At 39.8% G+C, this 22,869-nt stretch overlaps 1 protein-coding gene and 2 pseudogenes across 3 annotated transcripts in view; 1 reads left to right on the forward strand and 2 right to left on the reverse strand.

Moving 5' to 3' along the window:
* The window catches only part of WIPF2 (WAS/WASL interacting protein family member 2), a 34,659-nt gene that overhangs the window by 6,107 nt on the left and 5,683 nt on the right, over positions 1–22,869 (reverse strand). For 2 of the 3 annotated variants that reach the window (XM_087826131.1, XM_016202254.2), the window contains exons 2-6: positions 9,865–9,996; positions 5,907–6,039; positions 5,106–5,222; positions 4,114–4,770; positions 1,091–1,297 (exon numbers count right to left, since the gene is read on the reverse strand). In XM_087826131.1, the coding sequence (XP_087682257.1) occupies positions 1,091–1,297; positions 4,114–4,770; positions 5,106–5,222; positions 5,907–6,039; positions 9,865–9,927 (1,177 nt within the window). In that variant the 5' untranslated portion in view covers positions 9,928–9,996. Of the gene's footprint in view, positions 1–1,090; positions 1,298–4,113; positions 4,771–5,105; positions 5,223–5,906; positions 6,040–9,864; positions 10,519–22,869 lie in introns of those variants that run through there. The other variant, XM_016202253.2, reaches the window with a different exon arrangement.
* Positions 28–1,071, reverse strand: LOC107528996 (large ribosomal subunit protein eL31 pseudogene; annotated as a pseudogene).
* On the forward strand, positions 17,605–18,098 carry LOC107528995 (large ribosomal subunit protein uL11 pseudogene; annotated as a pseudogene).

Below are 22,869 nucleotides of genomic sequence, written 5' to 3' on the forward strand. Positions count from 1 at the left end.
GCCTTTCTTTTTTCTAAGCTCCAAGGGCCCTTCTTTGACCTCTGTCACATGTTTCCTGAGCCCATGCAGCCCAACTGGCTCACCTTTTCTATCTCTGTGACTTTCCAAAATAAACTTTTACTTGTTAAAAATCTCTTAGGTTGGGCCTAAGATTCATTGATAACTTTGGAAAAATTAATCTGACACACTGCTGATCTAGTCAACCTCCTCATTTCACAGATAAGAGAAATGAGGCCTAGAGCAGTAAAGCAACTTCCTCAAAGTAACACAGCTAGTTAGTGGCTTTGGATTACTAGATAAATGTTATCTACATAGTTGGGTGTTTTTTCGTGTGTAAGTTTTATAACTTTCTTCAACAATCAGCAGTTAGTTCTCAACTACATTAATTGTGGATTTTTTAAAGTGGTGACAGGTATGTAGGTAACCAATGTATAGAGCTCATCCGGTGAATTTTCATCCTCACTATGGTATGGGATATTCCTTATTCCTTTGGCCCAGACAGTTTTGTTGAGCCTGGTGTCACTGTGTATATCCGGAGTTCCCAACTCCTTCATGGCAAATTTTTGTATCTCTTTGAGTGCCTGAGGGGCATGCTTCTTGAAACCCACTCCATAGATGTGCTTGTAATGTTGATGGTGCATTCTCTGGTCACTACCTCATTGACAGCAGAAAGGCCCTTCTTCTTCTTGCCACCCTTCCTTGTAGGAGCCATTATGCCAGGCCCAAGTTGGAAAGAAAGTTTGTTTTGTTTTCAAAGGGCCAGAAAGGAGTTCTCCTTCCTAGGAGAGTACATACTTGCTGTCTGAATAATCCTGAAGAGGATCAAGTCTCTGACTTAAAGGTAACCACAGCTAATGATCCTCAGGGAGCAAGAGAATGGCTTTAGAATTAGCATGACACCTGCTGATTTTACTTCAATCTATCCCAAAGCAACCATGCTTAGAATTTGCATAAGGAAAGGGATGGCAACAGCTAGGGCCAAGAACTGCTGTGAGCAACAGATACCAAGTGACCATTCCCATTCTACAACGGTCACTGGAATTACTAAATTACCACAGGAACTATGAGACCAGAACAGCTAGCTACTCACCCAAGAAAGATCGAACAGTGGCAATAGAATCTCTGTGGCCATTCCTCAAGGGTGGCGGAGGAGGAGGTGGTGGCCCAGCTGGCGTCCTTGAAGGCGGAGGTGGGGGCTTTCCCCTGCTCAGAGGTTCTGACCCATGTCGGTACGGTGGTGGGGGAGGGGGAGCATCCCTGGCACCATTTCGGATCATGGGTGGTGGGGGTGGAGGAGCTGCAATTAAAATCCAAAGCAGTTAGGTTTAGATGTAGAGGCCCTGTGAGCCTCTGAGCACCATGTTAAATTTCATATTTACCCTTCTCTCATCCCTATTGCTTTAACAGCATCACCCTTCTTCCAGATACCAAAGTTCAGAATAAATGTGACTTTCATTTCCCATGACAAGTCAGTCAAGAACTCTACCTATTCTTAATGATTTTTTTTCCTGCTTTTCCAAGTCTTCCTTGACAATTCTAATTTAGGGCTTTCTCATACTTAGCCTGTTCTACTGCAAAAAGCCTCCCAAATGTTCTTCTTGCTTCTCATCTCTTAACCTGCCAATCCATTCTGTGCACCATCAACTGACTAATCTCCCCAAATTACTTGCTCAAACTTTTTCAAGGGCTTTGCATTTCCTACATCATACAGTTTCAAATCCTTAGCTTCCACCCCAACTGGGTTTCCCGCCATTATCTTCCTTTCTTACACAGTAACCCACCACATCAGTCAGCCTGATCTCACATTCTCTTCTTCCTTTCTTGATTCCTAGGCTGGGTTAGGTATCCCTCTTCTGCACTTCCACTGTTATCTCTGTATCTCTCAACCACTCTACTATATTTTATTATAATTATTCATTAGATGTGCCCCTTCCCCAGTATGCTGTATATTCATTAAAGTCAAGGCAGTGTCCATTCACCTAAGTTCCCAACCACAGCCAAATGTACAGAATATGGTAGGTACTCAATCAACTCTTGCTGAATAAACTGAATTATATATGCTTTGCTCTTGTGACTCCCCCACAATACTCAGAATTGCCATCCCTCTTCCCTTACTACCAAATCCTACCTATTCTTTAAGGTTTGACTCAAGTTCCATCTTCTCAAGGCTTTCCCAAAGCAATCCACTCTATTCTGATCCTCTCTTTCTTTGGTCTACCAAAGCATTTATAGGTTATGTCATTTATTCTAGCAATTAGTAGTACAGACTAAAATGAGTGATTTTAAAAATATGTATAGTAGGTACATCTGTGTAAGTAACATATCTCCAACAATAGTCTCATTGCTCAAAAAAACTGGGAATGTCTCTATTGGAACTGGCTCCAAACTCAGTTTATCAGACAGATCCATAAATATTATTATATGATGGTCACATCTCATTTCTGAGGTCGCACCGACAATAACAAAAATATTCGTACCTACATCTGACTCTGCTTTTTGGTGATTTTCAAAAATCAAGTTCACCCTTAAAAGACAAAAATTTGCCACTAAGTACAAAGTAACATCAAAAGCATGTCTGAAGAAATGGTAACACCACTGGAATAGGTTCTAATGTGTTTAAGTTATATTACTTCTTTGCCCTGCATTAACTAATAGCAGTTACTATTTATTTGGTATCCACTGTGTTCCAAGCATGTCTTGGTTGTATTATATGCATTAGATGGGTGTTTCACTCTTACATCCAAGTTCTTCTCTCCCTCTCTCCCTTCCTCTCAATTTTTTAAAATATTAAAAAAAAAAAAAAAAAAAGAGGATACTCAAAATGTCAACTCTCCCTCATTCTTTTCAAGATCTAAGTATTGACATGGGCCATTGGAAGCAATAATTAAAGGGAAATCTTAATACCTCCCAGCAGGTCTCTGTACCTTGCTTTCATTCCAAATCTGCCCCAAATGAAGCTCTTTCAGATCATCTTCAAAATATTTCCTTAAAACCCAGATTTCTCAAAGTCCTGAGAATTTGTATCTAGTCCTAGGGCTCAGCCAGAGAGAGTAAGGTAGACAGAATGAGCTAGGCTCAAAAGGACACCAGCTGGCACTGAGCAAACGGCAGTGATTAGAACCAACCTGGACTGACAAAATAGAGCAGGACCAAGAGCAACCCGTCTGGCTCCCTTCAGCTCCCTCCCTCAGGAACAGTCATCCTAACCAGGTTCTGCCATCTCCAGTAAGTTTCTGAGCTCTTTGTCACATCCAGTTTTAAGACTCTTTCAAGTGACAGAGTTGGAACACCCAAGGACCCTAAGAAACAAGCAGTTTGTAAAAGAAAGCTTTGGGTGGGAGACTGCCTTTTGTAACCCAAGATAAACCTAATTTTGAGGAAAGCATAGTGGGACCAATTCTTTTAAAAAGAAAAAAATTCCCTTAAAAATAGTGTTTTACTCTGCAAAGGAAAAAATTCGGGACACAAACTCTATGGACCAATAATGTGAGACTTTCGAGCATCCTGGGAAGGCAAAACACTCCACACTCCTTCAAATGTAAGTAATTCATATAGAAACAAAATACATTATCATATAAGTTAAGAGATAAATCCATAAACTAGCTGGAAGTCCTTTGCATAAAACCTCTAACACTCATCAGCATACAACAGTTTATAAAGCACTTCATACATAACTTTTTGTTTACAACCACTTAGGAAAGTACTGTGAACACCACTTAACAGATGAGGAAACAAAGTCAGAGAATCAGAGTGATCTGCCCAATGTCACACAACAAATAGAGCCAATACTCAAAAGATCTCTGACTAAATATCTCAATTTTTCTTTTTTAGTGTATCACTCTTAAGAACTGCTGCTCTGAGAAAGCTGGCTGAGGCCTCTACCAGACCTCAGAGTTGGTGATGGTTAATGGACAAAAGGACAGGCTCTTACATTTTCTATTTATTGCTGTTTCCCTAACAATAGAGTCTGACATACAAAAAGGCATTCACTAAACTTGTTGAATGAGTGAGTTCTTATCTTCAATCACTAAAGGAGAGCTTTGAGGAAAGGAGTGAAAAGATAAGCTCAGCTCTCAGTGTGATAGGAAAAGGTGCTTGCAGGCACTTACTTACCTGCTCCCCGACTGGGAGGATCTCGGGCTGGGGGAGGTGGCCTATTACTCTGTAAAGAAGGAGAGGCTGAAGTGGGTGGAGGAGGTGCTAGGCCTCTGACAGGCCCTGGTGTCTTCCTATGCAAAGAATTGTGTCTCTGTGGCAGCTCAGGGGCTGACTCATTAGTGGGACTGGAGGGTCCATTGGGGACTCCTGGAGGCTGGCGGTAAGGCGGAGGAGGAGGAGCCAGAGACTGGCCACTTGGTCCCGTTCTGATATTCACAGGGGAAGGAGGTGGTTTGACTGGGGGTGGAGCAGGAGGTCCCTCTCGACCAGGGTGAAGCCTTTGTCCAGGTGTGGGCGGCAAGGGTTTCTCTCTGTTGTAGGCTGGGGCTTTGTTGCTGTGCACAGGCAGAGGTGCAGGGGGTGCATTAGCCCGACGCCCTGGAGGTGGTGGAGGAGGGGCAGAGGAACTGTGCTTCATGCCTGTACTGCTGGTGGTATTAGGCCGAGAGAGGTCCGGTAATGAAGGTCTCTGCATCCGAGGCAGTTCTGGGAGTGAGGCTCGGCCGCTGTCTGTATCATCTTGAGGGCGCCCACAGGCTGTAGACACTGGAGGCCTTGGGGCAGCAGCTCGAGAACTGGGGACATGCAGGGCTGGCTTACCAGCTACGTTCTCTACAAACAGACCAGAAAGCACTGGGTTAACAGAGCTAGAGATATGTTGGTCAGTATCTCTAATGTACTCAGCCTCATTTCCCTGCACAGCAGCAGGGAAAGTATTTGTACAGTACTGGGTTTTAATCTGGCTCATTGCCCATTAACAAATACTGCTGATATAAGTTGAATACATTTTTATGTAATGCCTTGGCTTTAATCTGCTCTATAACTCCACCCCTGCTCCCACTCCTTCCTCCCACCTCTACCACCCTCTTCAACCCCAGATGGACCACTTAGGACCAGTCAGAATTAATACACTTGGGAAATATTCTAAGAAAGTACTTATCAGATACCTGAAACATCCTTGGCTCCCACAGGTCGAAGCTTCGGCACTCCTCCTTGGAAGAGACCTCCCTTGGGCTGCATGGCACCTGCTCCAGAGCCATAACCACCACTGCTTCCTTTGGGTTCTGCAAAGCATACCATTAGAGCTTTCATTTCATATGCTCCAAGCTAATGACCAAGTTAATCCTGAGGAGAAACAACTCCTCTATTTGGGTTCTAATTTGCAAACAAACCAATCTTGTTTTTGCCTTTCCATTTAAAAAAAAAAAAAAGTGAAGCCTCTCTGCTCCACAGTTTCATGTAGGGATGAAACTCTGCGCTGTTATGAAAGAAAAGCACCAAAAGGAACAAGGAGCGAGTCTTCCCTTATTTGGGCCAGAGGGATAACCTGGGTAAAGACATATTCAAGAGTTCTCTGGGCTCTACTCTCATAGCTCAGGATGGTAAGAGGGCTAATGACCAGGGACCCAGGTGTGAACAAACTCTCCAGAGGCCTTTCAGAATGGACATTTGCAGCAATTATAAAATCATCATTGGCTTCAGCTGAGTGGTTTTTAGGACTGTGATTGTCTCCTCAGAGAATAGGCAACGATATGCCCTAACAAGCATAACAAGCACTAGTGACAGGAGATGGAAGTCTTAACCCTGAGAGTGCTTCCCAAAGGTCAAAAAGAAGTTTCTAGGTATTCAAATAAATAGATAGGAAGACAGCCAAAGAACATCCCAGGACAAAACTCACCCACTCAAGACCCAACAATAAAAATGACAGCTCAGCCAAGTCTCCAAATCAATCCTAGGCTTACACTCACTCTCGAGAACGGGAGCACTCCGATCATTAATGTTGGTCACCTTCTTCAGCTTGGTCCCTTTGCAGATGTCCTGTAAGAGGGCGCCTCGACCCCGCTGCTCATCTCTACTCAGCTTGGGCTGCTCTGTGTTTCCCTAGAGGAAGAGGAATACGTAAGTTCACCCTAAATAGTCCCCTTCATCAAAAGTTTGGGATAAATGCCTTAAGCCAAACCCGGTTCCATGAGCCGCCTGTCTAACCCAATCAGATGTCTGTGCCACATATAACATAATGGTAATGAGCATCACCCTTCTTCCCAGTCCTTTTCTCCTGCTGTGCATCCTATTCAGATGCTTCTGCTCGAGGCCTGAACTAAGACTTACCGAGTATCTATGCACGAGGCTTGTGTTAGATGCTTTACAAATATCAGCATCATCAAGGCAAACATCTATTGAGCCCCTGCTACTATGCCTTAGGTATTGTGCTAAGCACATTACTTTCATTATCTTATTTAAATCCTGAAATATGCCAAGACCAACTACAATAGGAGCACAGGGATAGACAGCTAGATAAACGGAACAAAACGAAGTCCATAAGCAGGCCCAGATCTATATAAGAAATAATAAAAGTGTATTTCATCAGAAAGAGTAGGTTATTAAATATAAAGTGTTAATAACAACTGGTAATTTTGGGGAGAAAAAATAAAGTTAAATACATACCTACCTCACAACTTACTCTCAAACATTTTCTAGCTGAATTATAATATTTAAGTGTAAAAAGCTACATAAGTACATTAGAAAAATTGTTAAGAAATACAAGAAAAGATCAACAGATTTGCTTAGTACCAATTACTTATTAGGACTATAAGTAAATAAACAGATGATATACTGGAAGGAAAAATCATCTGCGACAAATGTAACATATAAGACGCAAAGGCAGTGTCCTAAATCTATAGAGCATTAACATATAAAGATGACCTAGGAATCAACAGGATAATAAACAAAGAATATGAACAACACTATGTAAAAGAAATCAAAGAGCCAGCAAATATGGGGGAAAAAATCAACTATAATAAAAGAAATACATGGTAAAATACAGTATTATTTACCTATGACATTGGTGAAGGTTAAAATTATAACTAAAGAGAATGCTAGCTTCATGAAGGCAGGAACCACAGTGAGCCATGATGTACAGTGCCTGGCACATGCAGATGTTCAAAAATGTGAAGAATAAATAACCGCCATATGGTGGTCATAAGGATTCAGGAAAACAGGTATTCTTTTGTACTACCTGCAGTAAGACAAATTGGGATGATCTTTCTAGAAAGTAATTTATGTGTTAAAACAGCTTTTAAAAGTCTAGCACAAGAATTCTACTTCTCGGAACTGACATTAAGAAAATAATTGAGTAAGTGCATAAAGATGTTAACAATATAGCAAAAAATAGTTAATAATAGCACAAAGCTGAAAATAATCTAGACGTTCAACCAAAAAGAACAATGATAACCATACAGTGGGATGCAAGTTAAGCTCTTAATGAAGTATAAGTAAATATCTTTTCATAGTAGTAAATGTTTGCCACAATCAAGTAAAAAATATTATAAAACAATACATACAGCATGATCCCAGTTTTCTCTTCTATAGGAATAACCTAAGAACCTATCTCACAGGGTAGTTTTGAGAATCAAATGATAACATTTTTTAAGAGCTTAGCAGTGTCTGATGTATAATAAAAGCTCAATAAACAGTAGCTAAATTACATTTGGAAGAAAAATGCACACACACAGTAAATTTCTGGAAGGATACACACTGATACTAGCGAAAGTTAACTTTCGGTAATAATTATTTATGTTTATCCATATTTTCTAGTTTTCCTACAATAAATATATAAAACAAAATGTTAACAAAAGTTAATTACAGATGCTTTAACATTTTCTACATTTATTGGTATTTTCTAATTCTTTTCCAATTTTTAGTACAGTAAAAAAATTTCTAATATCACTAACCACTTAATGGCATGACAAGCCATTCACGATGTATTAATGAGTAAGGAGGGAGAGAGGGGGAGAGAGAAAAACATCAACGTGCCTCATCGATTGGTTGCCTCCCGCATGCACCCCGACCAGGGCCGGGGATCGAACCTGCAACCCAGGTACGTGTCCTTTTTCTGGAATTATCAAACCCTTGACCCCTTGGTTTGTGGGCTGACACTCTAACCACTGAGCCACACCAGCCAGGGGCAAGATTTTACTTTCTCAGTGTCTCATCTCCACTCTCCATCCTTATTGCTTTAATCCAGGCCCTCAATTTTCAATTCCTACAGGCTTCAGTCTCCAGTCTTGACCTCTTTGTTGCCAGTCTCAACTCCTAACCCAATGTCCAAACTATTAAGAGTGATCTTTCTAATACAAACCCAATCAGGTTACTCCTGTTCCTGAAAATACTTCAACACCTACCCATCATCATCAGAAGAAAAATCTAAACCCTCAGCCTATACCTCCAGCTTCACCTCCTACCAAATCCTCTCTCAAACAATAATCTAACCCTCTGTGTGCTTTCTCACAAGTCAGCACCCTTCTACATTCTGCTTCCTCAATTCAAGTGTCCTCCCTACCTTTTCTCTTTCTGGCTAAACCCTACTCATCCTGTAAGACTCAGCTTAAGTATCACCTCCCCACCAGAAGCCTACTCTTGACTGCCTCCTCTGCCTCCAACCACTACGTGAGGAACTCTTCTTTGTGGCCCCATTTATCTGCACCTAGCATGGACTTTGCCTGTTAACTTGTCTGTCTCCCCCATTACGCTGAGAGCCATTACTGAAGGCAGAAACTATCTCATTATTGGGTGATGGCATTACAGATGATTTTTATTTGCCCTTTTTTTGCTCATCTGCATATTTCCCCCTTCTCTTTCAATTATATATATAAATTCTTATTGGAAAAGAGTCAAGCAATATGTAAGTACAGAGTAAAATTATCTGGATTTTCTAAACTGTATGCCTAGCCAAGTCCCTGATACAGAGTAAGTCTCAACAAAAGACTATTGAGTGAATGACTAAAATAGCATGATGCAGGGCAGTAATCCGAGAGGTTACAGAGATCCAAGGATATACTTTGAGTCCTTGAACCCCACTATAACCAGAGCAACACTGTTTTTATCTTTATTTATTGGGGTTCTACATAAAATTTCATCCTCAAACATATCCTCAAACAAAATGTCTGAAAACCAGAAGTTATGGGGGAAAAACAAGTTGGTAGACCTGAACTCTAGTTCTAGTTCAGAAATAAATTAGCTAGGCAAGTCACTTTTCCACTTTATAGCACAATTTCTCATCTGTTAAACACCTAACACACACACAACATACCTCTGGGATATTCATTCTCTAAACTTACTTTGCTTCTAAATTTACAGAAATGAGATAAAGCACCCAGGTTGCTTTTTTTCTCGTGTAACACCATCCAGATATAGTAAAAGTGGCTGCCTCCTTGGTTCAGAAGCCACACGGTTTTTTAAAATTCCATTATCGAACCTTTAAGTCTTCTTACTAATACATTCCATAAACTCCTTTCTTTCTTGGTGGTGTGGTAGACTTGATGAACTTGGTTTTAAAATGAACTGATTTGAAGAAGATGAGAAGATGAAGTGGTAGCAAGACACAACCACCAGAAATTGCCATCCCTTTTCTCAAAGGTGCCAGAGAAATGATGCACTGAACTTTATAGCACAAACAGTTTTAGGGGGAAACACCAGTTCCTACTCTGATGCGACCTGTCCAAATCTCCACTCAGACTGAACCAGGACAAGAAAACAGGAAGTGATTATGGTCCTAAGAGGACCTCTCAGGAATCAGAACTGGCTGATAAGGGCCGATTTCACTTGTTTATTCTCTATCTTCCTGCACACAATTCTCTGAGAACAATATACTGGGAAGCCTTAAGTATCCAGTAAGTTTTGAGATAGCCGAGTGGAAGGATTACCCACCTGATTAAAAGTGGGAGGTGGAGGAGGACCAGGAGGGGGTGGAGGGGGAGGAGGAATTGGCATCCTTGCCCTGCTCGCAGTTGGCACTGCTCTCTCTCCGTCTTAATTTGCAGCTTTAGGTCACTCATATACCTGCAAATGAAATAGAAATTCATGAGAACTTTGCCATTAGAAACACTGAGTACCAGGAGTACTAGGGAACTGGGCAGGACACCAGAGAAACTAAGCACCTCACTTCCTAGTTCCACTGTGATGTAGTCCAGGGTTTAGTAAACGTTTTCTATAAAAGGCCAGATAATAAGTATTTTAGGCTTTGTAAGTCACATATAGTCTCTGTTGCATATTACTATTTTTGTTTTGATATTTTTTTTAATAAACTTTACTTTTCTTTTAGGTGCAGAGCAAAACTGAACAGAAAGTACAGACGGCACTCATATACCCATTTCCCCCACTGCCCCAAACACACACACACAGCCTCCCCAACTATCTACACCCTGCAGTGGTATATTTGTTACAATGGAATCTACACTGACACCTCATTATTACCCAAAGTACATAGTTTACATTAGGGTTCACTCTTGGTGTTTCACATTCTATGGGTTGGACAAATGTATAATGACAGCTACCTACCACTGCTGTATCATACAGAGTAGTTTCACTGCCCTAAAAATAATCTGTGCTGTCTACTCACCCCACCTTCCCCCAACCCCTGGCAACCACTGATCTTTCTATTCTCTCCATAGATTTGCCTTTTCCTGAGCTTAAATCGAAATTAAACTTAAGGAGAGTTCTCTACAGAATTTTAAGTCTTTCCTTTCTGATCTATTAAATTAGAACAACAAACCTCATCATCTGTGCTCTTCAGAGTCCTTGATTTTCAAAAATATTTTGAGACTGCCTCTAGTTCAGCAACACAGCAATTCTCATTCCCTTCTTTTAAGCCCTTCCATCTTAAAAACCATGATATAATAAGCTTTTCATATCCTCAGGAGTCAATTTCTTTTAAATAAAGATCAGAGAGTATTATTTCAAATATTCCTCATGTCAAATTTATCACAGAATTCAGAGGTGTCTTCATAAAACCAAGCAATGCACTTTTAAAAAGTACTTTCTTCTATTCTTCAAAAGACCAAAACTATTTTTCTGTTCAGTTTCCTAATAGTTCATTCAAATATTCCTATATTTTAAGAGCAGGAGACTTTTGAGTACAAAGACACTGACTATTGCCTTTTGCATTTGAGAAATAAAGAATCCAATTTAGCTGTTTCTTTTTTCATATGTTTAAAATAATCTAAGATGTATCCTGGTTACCACAACAATTTGGGGCCTTTATTCAAATGATATTCTGCTGTTAAAAAACTCAGGTTTCAATTGCAAGTTTTTTAAAAAGAAAAAAAAAATTCCAAAAATATCTAAATCTTAATGTCATCTACTTTAGTACTAACAGATCTCAGGTAACAGCACTTTCCTTAAATCTTGGCTTTGACTACAGAGTAAATTACAGTTTTTGTATCAAAGTACTCAACAAAATCCTACAGGGGGGAAAAACTGACCTTAAAAAGTAGGCTGCCTCCCTTCAGCAAAGTATTAAGAGCCTCAGTTCCACCTTACAAGAATAAGTTATATGAATAGAAATTTCAGATGTCAACAAGAAAATTCTCTCCTTTTTTAAATACATGTTCAATTCTTTAATATCCTAGTAAACCTCTTCCCAATATAAAGAAACAGAGAAATAAATAAGAGACATTTCAAGATACTCTTTGAACCAATAGCTCTCCTACTGTCTCTAGAAGACAGTTGTGTCTTCAGGAAAAGATTCCAGACATTCCCTCCAGTGGAATTCTTCTGATCCTGCAGTTCAAATCAGAAGAAATCTTTCTAACGGTATCAGAGATGGAACATAAATGTTTGACAGAAAATCAGTTGCTCTAGGACAAAGAAAGTCACATAATAGAGAATGGGGGTTTTGTTTGATGTATTTTAATCCCAGCCAGAAGGAACTACAGCCTTGCCTAATGTGGCTTCAGTAACCCAGGCAGGTGGTGGTGTGGCAAGACGTTTCCAACCATGGACATTAAAAGCCCATTGATGAATCAGCTCTTTATAACCATTCAATAAAATAACCAACTGAAGAAACAGACACATCAGCTTCAAAATGAGCAAGCCCACTTTGTGTATTTCTCAACCAGGTTTCAGACAAACATTTAATAGCAAGAAACCAAGGGTAATTGTAACAAATGAAAATAAGTAAAAAGTGAATGGGTAGGTTTTTATTAAAACTGGATTCCAAATTCAACAACAATTTCACCCCATTCTGATGAGCACTTAACAACTACTGACTCAAATAACACTATAGTGGTCCATTAGTACCAGTCAGACATTATCCCTAACTAAGTGTCAAACTTTAGAGGAAGATTTCCTGTATCTTTGTCCATTTTACCCAATGAGCTCTTAAGCACAGACAGCACCATATCTTTCTATAGTTCTGTTCTATTATTTTACAGCACAGGGTAGATGCTCAATAGTCACTTGTTGAACTGAACAAAAGTAAATTTAAGAGTAGCACTGTCTTGGCCAGCATGGCTCAGCGGTTGAGCATCAACCTATGATTCAGGTTCAATTCCCAGTCAGGGCACATACCCGGGTTTTTGGGTCAATCCCAGCAAGGGGTGTGCAGGAGGCAGCTCATCAATGACTCTCTCATCATTGATGTTTCTCTCTCTCTCCCCCTAGTCCCTTCCTCTCTCTGAAATCAATAAAAATATATTTTTTAGAAAAAGAGTAGCACCGTCTAAAAGAACAAGCAAGTCTGAGTGGAAGAAAAAAGCAGCAAAGGATGGATCAATGTGCCAGAAACAGAAAAGACAGACGAATGGGAATCTAGAGAAACATGAGGCTATGCACATAGTTCAGTGTTCTAAAATTTGTTAATTTGCTGAATTCATTCATTCATGAATTCACCTATCATGCAATAAATATTTATTGAGCACCCATCAGATGCCAAAGCGTTGTTCTATAACAATAGTTCTCAGCTGGGGTGACTCTGTCCCCCAGGAGACATTTAGCAATGTCCACAGACATTTTTGATTGTCACCAATGGGGGATGCTACTGGCATCTAGTAGATAGAAAACAAGGATGCTGCTAAACATTCTATACCACATAGGACGGCCCCCCAAAACAAAGAATTATCCAGGCTAAAATGTCAATAATGCTGGGGTTAATAAGCCCTGTTCCAGAAGCTGAACAAGACAAGTTTCTATAATTCTAGTGGAAGAGAGAAACAAGAAACAAACATAATCTCAGTTACCAAAAAGTAAAATTAAGAAAAAACAGAGAATCACAATGGAAGAGTATAGTGGTAGGGTGAAGTGTAGTGTTCTTTTAGATAGAATTGCAGGGAGAGGAGGCCAGGGGTGAGGTGCTGGCTCATCAAAGAAGTGTCTCCATGAGCAGAGCAAGCCCTACAACCATCTGGGAGAAGAGCACTCCAAAAAGAATTAACAAGCAGCAAGTGAAAAGCAACCAAGATGGGAATGAGCGTGATGTGTTAGAGAGCTAGGTAGAAGGCCAGGGTAGCTAGAATACAGTGAGAAGAGTGGCAGGAAATGAAATCTGAGGGCTTATATAGGTCATCCTCCAAATCCAAAAGTAGTATCCTTCTCCAGTTAATATGCATGTAATACCAAAGAAGTCTAAATGAACAAACAGCTTCATACCTAAAGGAAACCACAAGTTCAATCAGTTATTTCATTAATCCCAGACTGCACTTGATCTCTTGGCTTAAGCACAGTGAGGGACCTACGTACTAACTGGAAGCTTTCCAGAGTTAAAAGTCGCCTGATGGTAATCTGCCTGCCTGTACACCTGTCCTTCAACTTTGCTCCTAAAAAGTAGTACCTCATGGGGAGCTAGGAGCTCATTACCATAGTAGCATAATGCCATCCAGCTTCTAGGCAAAAGAACCCCAACATGGGAGAAGAGCCAAAAGCTACCTAAGAGTATTCACATGCCACTCCAGAAGACTAACGACCAGCAGAAGCCAAACAGGTTCCTATAATTACATGGGAACCGATGTTAACACAGAAGTATGGGCACACCTCCATATGTCCTAGGGCAGAATACAGTAGAGGGTCTCCACTAAAGCACTTATGGTTTAAAATACAAGAAAACAGACTAGAATAACTTTTGTGTTATATAATGTTTACCACCGTTCCCACCCCCAAAGGCTTTGTATAGTGTCAAAATAATCCACAACACTTCTCTCAATGGAGAAGGTGCTACATCCCCCTTGAAATTCAATTCAGACAAACCTCTGGTGAAACAGATTTCCATCATGATGGAATTAATTAAAATTTCAAGGTTACTCCATGAAGGGGAAAAAATAATTTTACTAACTGCAGGCATTTTTCAATCATGGACAATTCAACTATGCAGCAAATCTGATTGATCCAACAAGTAATAAAAAACCACATACCCACTATAAATATTTAAACTGAAAGTCCTAAGACTTCTACAACTAAACCTGGATGTTTTACTCTTTAGATCAATGATTTTTCACAGATATAAACAGCACATAATCCTGGAAGAGAAAAGGAGACAAGAATGATATATAACTACATGATGAAATTCTTTCAAATATAATTTCTCTAATAAAAACATAAATATACATCCCAATAATGTAGCTTTTCCCCATAATATGACTCTTTCCTCTTGTCCCAGATTACTTTTTAAAGCCCTAAAAATGGAAAGTCAGGAGTCTATTTAATCACATACTACCTGATGTGGTAAGAATTAGGTACCACAGGTTATTCCCAGATACAGGGTAACCCAGGAGCTAAGTCCTCTCATCTAAAATGATGGCAAATCAATGAGAAGTCTCCTCTTGTGTTCAATTACATAACCACAGCTTCAAAGAATGGCTTCATAAAAAGATAACTAATGCAAGAGCAACTGCAAATTAAATGTCTAAAAATGATCCTAAACAGATAACATGGAATGACCTCAACAAACATTCCCACCCCCTACCACACCCCAAAGCAAAGAGAATATCCTGTTATCTTGAAAGCACTCAAGTACTGGGAAGGTAGGAGAACATGTATAGAAAGTAGTCAACTTTTAACAATCAATAGTTAATAATTTCCACAAGACTTCCAAGAACTGAGAACTAGAATACTACACTTGGCTTCTACAACATTAATAAGACAGGTACTATTTGGCTCCTGACCCCCAAGCAAGTCACAGCAACCTAGGCACAGTTGCAACCATCTCATTTCCAGATGCTTTACAGACTGGCAGTAAAAGACACAGCCTTTTTTCCTTTTAGGCCTAGGGATCTATAAATACACAAAAGAAGAGAGCATGCCCTTTCATACTGTCAAAGTTAAAAACAAACTTCAAATCACAGTGTTTGAACACCTCCCAAAATGATGCTGCATACATCCAAGGCAGATCATTATTAGTACATCTGTTTTCAAAGCCTGAGTTAACTTTTCATTTTAGCGAAAAAAATTAAGATTCCTGGATTTGGCCCTGGTCAGTGTGGCTTAGTTGATTTGGGTGTCCTCCCATGCACCAAAAGGTTGCTGGTTCAATTCCAGTCAGGGCACATGCCCTGGTTGCCAGCTCCATCCCAGGTAGGGGGCATGCAGGAGCCATACGATCAATGTTTCCCTCTCACATCGATGTTTCTCTCTCCCTCTCCCTTCCTCTCTCTCTAATAATTAATAAAAAAATCTTTAAAAGGATTACTGGATTTGGACTGCAAAATGATGCACAAAGTAGCTCAATGTTCATAACTAATATTTCCTCCCCACCCACACATCCCGGAAAACAGTGGGTTTAGAAATGTTGGCTGAAAAATGGAGTCACACAAGGCCGAAGTTATTACCATCAGCCAGCATTTAACTAGAGAAGAGAGGAATTAATCAGATGAAGAACACACATTCTAGTTTAGAAATCCAGACCAAAGCTAGACAGACTAAAACACAGTCTGGATACAAAAGCAAAATTAGGGAAATCCTAAGGAGTTTTCCTTGGAGACTTACAATAGCAATAAATGGTTTAGAAGACCTTCTAAAACAGTTTCCAAACTTGCCTGAAGTCAAGACACATCCTAGGGCACTTGTTAAAAAACAAACATAAAAAGATTCCTGGACCCTAACCCTTGACCTTCTAAAATCATAAATTTTTCAGAAGAGAGATCTGAGAATCTGAATATTCAACAATTCCTGGAGTTAGGGAAGTCTGGAAAACACTAAAAGAGTATTAGTAATCAGCTACACAGACACTACCTGAATAGCTATCAGCAAGAAAAAGCTGATGAGTATGTTGGTTAAACATGAATATGCTGCATGTATTCTACCATAAGGTAGTATTAAAATTACGCAGAGGGATCTTTTTCTTAAAGGCATAAACTTAAAAACAACAACAAAGAAAATAGGAAAGGAGACAACAGCAGAAAGAGATGTCAACAAAATTTTGGAAGCTGGAAAGCAGGTGCACTAGTGATAAATAACTTCACAGAATGGAAAATGCTAAACACTTGCAGTGGAAAGAAGCAGATTCCTACCACAGAATCTCAGAAAAGGCTCAGAAATTGGAGGCACCTAGTACCTCTGAATGAAGGAAAATAGGAGGGGCTGAAACAGGAGAATTAGCTGAAACTCTGTATAAGAAACAGATTCCTCCATTCCCTTTCCCTTCCCCATACTGCCAGGCAGAAGACGGAAGTCGAATTAGCGTGCCTCTGAACCTAGGGACCAGTCACAGCTAAGGGAAGGAGTGTCAAGCTGAAAATAGGGGGAACAAATAAAAGTCATTTTTACTCTCCTCTCCCCATCTCTCTTCTCCGAGTTGGCTCCAAAAACACCCACTGCTGGGCTTATACTCTCTAGGCAAGAGACTGGAGGATTCTCTCTGAGGAAACTGACCAGCTACCAATTCACCCTGAAGTGGTGCCCACCACTTGATGAGCTAGAGCTCTATACTCAGAGCTTATTAGTGCCTCGTTCTTTTTTTATTTTTTATTTTATTATTTTTATTTTTTAATATATCTTTATTGATTTCAGAGAGAGGAAGGGAGAGGGAGAGAGAGAGGTAGAAACATCAATGATGAGAGAGTCATTGATCGGCTGCAGCCCGCAACCCGGGCATGTGCCATGATCAGGAATCAAACCCTGATCGCCTGGATCCGAGGTCGATGCTCAACCGCTGAGCCATGCCCGGCTGGGCTCGTTCTTTTTTTTAATGTGTTTTTTTTTTAATCCTCACTCGAGATTATTTTTTCCATTGCTTTCCAGAGAGAGTGGAAGGGAGGGAAGGGAGGGGAGAGAGAGAGAAACATCAATGTGAGAGAGACACATCAAGTGGCTGCCTCCCGCATGAGCCCAGACTGGGGCGGGGATCAAGCGGGCAACCAAGGTACGCGCTCTTGACCAGGAATTGAACCTGAGACACTTTGGTGCATGGGCCGATGCTCTAACCACTGAGCCAAACTGGCCAGGGCTAGTGCCTCATTCTTAAAAATGAACAGCTTAACAAGAATTATTAGACATTTGAAGAAAACCTCTGATGTGGAAGTGGGAATTAAAGTAAACAAACAAAACAGAATTCCAAACAACATGCAAAATCATTTACATATAAAATTCTGAGCTTTTCAGCTTTTGGCTCGGAGGGGGCTTAGGTGCAGCTTTCTTCGGTCGTCCTGAGTCCAGGTTCATCTGACACAAGCCACCTTCACTATGCCGCTGAAGTTTGACCCCAATGAGATCAAAGTCATATCCTGAGGTGCACTGGTGGGGAAGTTGGTGTCACGTCTGCCCTGGCCCGTAAGATCGGACCCCTGGGCCTATCTCCAAAACAGATTGGTGATGACATTGCCAAAGCAACCGGTGATTGAAAGGGTCTAAGGATTACAGTGAAACTGACATTCAGAACAGACAGGCCCAGATTGAGGTAGTGCCTTCTGCCTCTGCCCTGATTATCAAAGCCCTCAAAGAACTACCATAAGACAGAAAGAAGCAAAAAAACATTAAGCACAGTGGAAATATCACTTTTGATTAGATTGTCAACACTGCATGACAGATGTGGCACCAATATTTAGCTAGGAAACTCCTGGAACCATTAATGAGATCCTGGGGACCGCCCAGTCTGTGGGCTGCAATGTTGATGGCCCCTACCCTCATGACATCGTAAATGACATCAAAGTGGTATGGTGGAATGCCTGGCTAGTTAAGAACTACAAAGGAGCCCTGGCAAGGATGGCTCAATTGGTTGGACATTGTTCTGTGCACTGAAAGGTCACCAGTTTGATTACCAGTTGGAGTGTGTGCGAGATGGAATCAATGGATGTTTCTCTCACATCAATCTTTTTTTTCCTCTCTCTCCTTTTCCCTCCCTTCCTCTCTTTTTAAAAATCAATAGAAATTTTTTTTTTAAAAAAGTACAAAGGAAAATATTTCAATTAAAGAACATTTGACAACCTAATTAATTAATTTAAATAAAATAAAATTCTAAGAAATAAAAGAGCTCTTAGAAATTTAAGAAATTGATACTAGCCCAGCTGGGCGTGGCTCAGCAGTTGAGCATCAACCTAGGATCCAGGAGATTGTGGTTCGATTCCTGGTAAGGGCACATGCCCAGGTTGTGGACTCGATCCCCAGCAGAGGCATGCAGGAGGCAGCTGATCAATGACTCTCATCATCGATGTTTCTATCTCTCTCTCCTTTCCTCTCTCGGAAATCAATAAAGACATATTAAAAAAAAAAAAAAAAAAGAAATTGATACTAGAAGTTAAAAATACAATAGAAATGATGGAAGAAAAAACTAAGGAAATCTGACTATTGAATGAGAGAGAGAAAAAATTTTGCAAGGAAAAAAAATTAGAGGACTAGTCTAAGGAGTTTTAGCATCTGGATAACAGGGGTTCCCAGAGAGAGGATATAATTATGAAGAAGGGAATACATTATCAAAGATATAAAACAAGGAAATTTCACAGGACACAGGACAGAAATAAGCTTTAGACTGAAAAGGCCCACTAAATACCAAACCTGATGAATTTTAAAATATCCACACCAAGGAACAACATCATTGTATTTCAGAATATTAGGGGTAGAGACAAGATCCTAAAATCTTTCAGAGAAAAAAACAGATCCCATACAAAGAATCCAGAATAAGAATACCATTAAACTTCACAATACCATTACTGAAAGTTACAAGCAAGGCTTAAAATTTCCAAAGAGACATGATCTCCAACATAACGTTATATCTAATCAAACTACCAACTGGCATGAGGGTAGAAAAGAGGGAATTTAGACATGCAAGACTGCAAAAAAGGCATCCCTTCCAATGGACCCTTTTTCATAAAGCCTCTGGAAGAGGCTCTACTAATGTTTGAATATACAGAAAAGAGATTTATACTTCTGCCTGAGTTTAGGGATGAACTAGTGATTAACATTCAGTAAATCAAGCAAAAAAAAAAAAAAAAAAGTAGGAGGAGGAAGGGAGGAAAGAAGGGAGAGAGGGAAGGAGGGAGTAGAAAAGAAAAAAAAGAATGGCAATTATTACATTTAGGGGAAAATGTATAAGGAAGTATAATCATAGTATACACAGTCATTATACTAGATGCTAATTTTTTCATCTTTTGGTAACATTCACCACTACTCCCTTCTGTACTCATGGGGTTCAGAGTGGGTAGAAGTATCAGAATGCAAAATCATCTTCCACAGTAGAAACTCAACAGATAATATCTAAGAATGAAAAAAATCAAGAAATAACAGTATAATCACACTATGTAAAAACATGAAGATAATACACATCAGGAAAAAAAGAACACTAAAAGTATTAAAAGTTAACTGAGGACAAACAAGGAGAAATGGCGCAGTTATTTTTTAAATTATAAGACTTGTGGTACAATCTGACTCTTTAAACTATATATTCTTACTACTTTGATTTTTTTAAAAAAACATTTAATTTAATTTAATTACTTAAACTCCAAAAATTCTAACACTGTATAAGGAAAACCAAGCTTCAGATTGATCAAGATTTTTAAAACTAATGTCAATCAATACTGGGTCTGTCACTGATATAGTTAAGGACAGTAGAATATCGCCACCCCACCACCACAACAACAAAATAATTAGGCTATTATGCTTGATTCTAGAAACAGTGTCTTCAATTCAGCACTAATGGAAGCAGTCTATCTAATGTGACCTGAATCTCTGCGACAGTCTGGGTGTAACCAAACAATGTTCACCACCCCACAGTTTACACCACAGGTCAAATACGTGAGGAACTTCCAGGTCAGTATAAGAAATCATGACCAAAATTAATTGTAAAGGTAAGCAGGAAAATGGGTAAATCTTAAAATCAGTTACCTTAGATCCTTTTTAGGACTTGTTTTCAATTTAATGCACTAACTGAAAAACAAAACCACCAATACCTGTTAACAAAACTTCTTTAGAAGTTCTAAGAAACTATTAATTAGATTTAAAAGATGATTACAAGATGAGCTGAAACCTAGTTATTGATCACAAAAAAGACTCTCTCACTCTAATCTAGCCACATCTCATATTACTAGTCCTCAACTTCCATGTACCATCCTTCATTACCACACCCCAAACACTGTATAAAGGTAGGAAAGCATATACCAAAAACAGTCAGAAGTAAGGAAAACACAATGATGACAGTCTCCAGTAATGAAAAAGCCTGGAAGAAAACTTCAACAGATGCTCCATGAAATGTTGATCCAGACTTCACATGGAGAGAAGTGTCATGCCTCACTTCAAACATAATGTATTAAGCTGCGACTTTCATTGTTTAGGAGTCTCTTTCTCTCTCACTCTAATACCCTTAAGCCATCAGATACACAGATGTTCCTTGCTGACATGCTAGAAAAATTTGCACATTTTCATTCCTGATCACTAGTGATGGGCAGCTAAACCAAGAGTCTACTTTAAGTTATGAAAACAGGGCAAGCTGATCCAATTACACAATAAAGGTACTAAATCAAGCAGGTCCATCTGGGCTTTAAGGAAGAGTACTGTGATTTCTGAAAAAAAGTCAATGTAATTGCAGATAAAAATATCTTCATGCTTTTTTATAATGGCCGTTGGGCTACTGATTCATTTGTATGTCCAACAAGAGTCATGTGTCACACATTAAGACATATGGTCTAGATGAAGGGTGACAGAATATTATATTCACCAGTTCATAATAAGAACATCTGTCTGTGCTCTTTCTCTAGCCCCATAAGGCTTACAAAAAATAGTCAATATTCCCTACAAGTAGGTTTTCTATTTACTAAATAGCAGGTCTGGCAAACTAACACTCCAGCATCCCCATAAACTAAGATTGCTCTCCAGACTCTGGCCTAGTAGCTCCGTTGGTTAGAGCTGTCCCCATAAACCAAGGTTGCAGGTTCGATCCCCAGCCAAGGCACATACAAAAATCAACCAACGAATGCATAAGTAAGTAGAACAACAAATCAATGTCTCTCTCTCTCTAAAAATCAATTAAAAAAAAAAAAAAGAATTGCTCCCCAATAATCACTAGTATCTATACCAATTTCTAAGGTCCTAAAATCTTAAGACCTAATCCAGCCACAAAAGTTTAATTTGCAAGACCTAAAAGAAACCAAGACCAAAATAGGCTTTACCCAGGGAAATTCTTATAGAAAACATGTTCCACTGTATAAGCATCAGATTTCTTTATGATATTGATGGTTTTAGCATTAACACCAGTAAACTAGTATCTGTGGAAAGAAATGACAGAAAAAAATCTCTACTATAAAGGTTGAGCTCAAAATTCACTATGCTATTTATTCATTTTTGGAGAGCTCACTCTCTTTGAAGCTTTGCCTCCTACCTCTCTGCTTTTCACTCCAGAAGCTCCAGACACTGGAACTTCTTTCAATTCTTCAACATAGCCGCGTTCTTTCCCTCCTCAGAACCTTCACCTATGCATGTCTACCTAGAACAGTCTTTTTTTAAAAAATATATATATCTTTATTGATTTCAGAGAGAGGAAAGGAGAGGGAGAGAGAGAAATAGAAACATCAATGATGAGAGAGTCATTGATCGGCTGCAGCCCACAACTCGGGCATGTGTCCTGACCAGGAATCGAATCCTGATCGCCTGGATCTTAGGTCAATGCTCAACCGCTGAGCCACGCCCAGCCGGGTTAGAACAGTCTTTGACGTCCCCTCATCCTTTAGGTTTCAGCCTTAAAAGTCAATTCCTCACAGGCCTTCCCTGATGACCTCCTTCCCAACCAACCTGGGTTAGGCTCCCAACCAGCTGTCTCCAAAGCATTTATAGCAAAAGTAATTATTTGTTTAATGGCTCTTCCACACTAGACCATTACTGCATGAGTACAGGAACTGAGTCCGTTTTGTTCACTGCTATAGCTCCTGCACCTAGCCCAGTGCTTGGCACACAGAAGGAGCTCAAAAATTCTTGTCAAATAAGTGAATAACAGCCCCCCTCCCGAAAAAAACAATCAGCTTCAGCAACTCTACTTATAAGGGGTGGGCAAAAGTAGGTTTACAGTGTGAATATGCAAAACATGGAGTTTATTCCTGTATTATTATTTTTTTCTTATTCATTTTTAGAGAGAGAGGAAGGAAGAGGGAGAGAGAAACATCAATGTGAGAGTGAAACACTGACTGGCTGCCTCCTGCACGCCCCCTACCAGAGATTGAACCCACAACCCGGGCATGTGCCCTGACTGGGAATGGAACCAGCAACCTTTCAGCACATGGCATGATGCCCAATCAACTGAGCCACACTGGCCAGGGCTATTCTTGTATTATTATTTATTACTGTATTATTTTCCATACAAACAACTGTAAACCGACTTTTACCCACCGCTGTAATTTACCCTACAGATACAGTCACACACGCAAAAGGCCAAATATATACGATTATCCAATGGAGCATAGTTTGTAATAGCAGAAGACTGGAAACATTTTAAATGTCCACCAGTGCCCTGGCTGGTGTGGCTCAGTT

The sequence above is a fragment of the Miniopterus natalensis genome, chromosome 17 (genome assembly GCF_054644295.1).
Source record: "Miniopterus natalensis isolate mMinNat1 chromosome 17, mMinNat1.hap1, whole genome shotgun sequence".
Classification (NCBI taxonomy): domain Eukaryota; kingdom Metazoa; phylum Chordata; class Mammalia; order Chiroptera; family Miniopteridae; genus Miniopterus; species Miniopterus natalensis.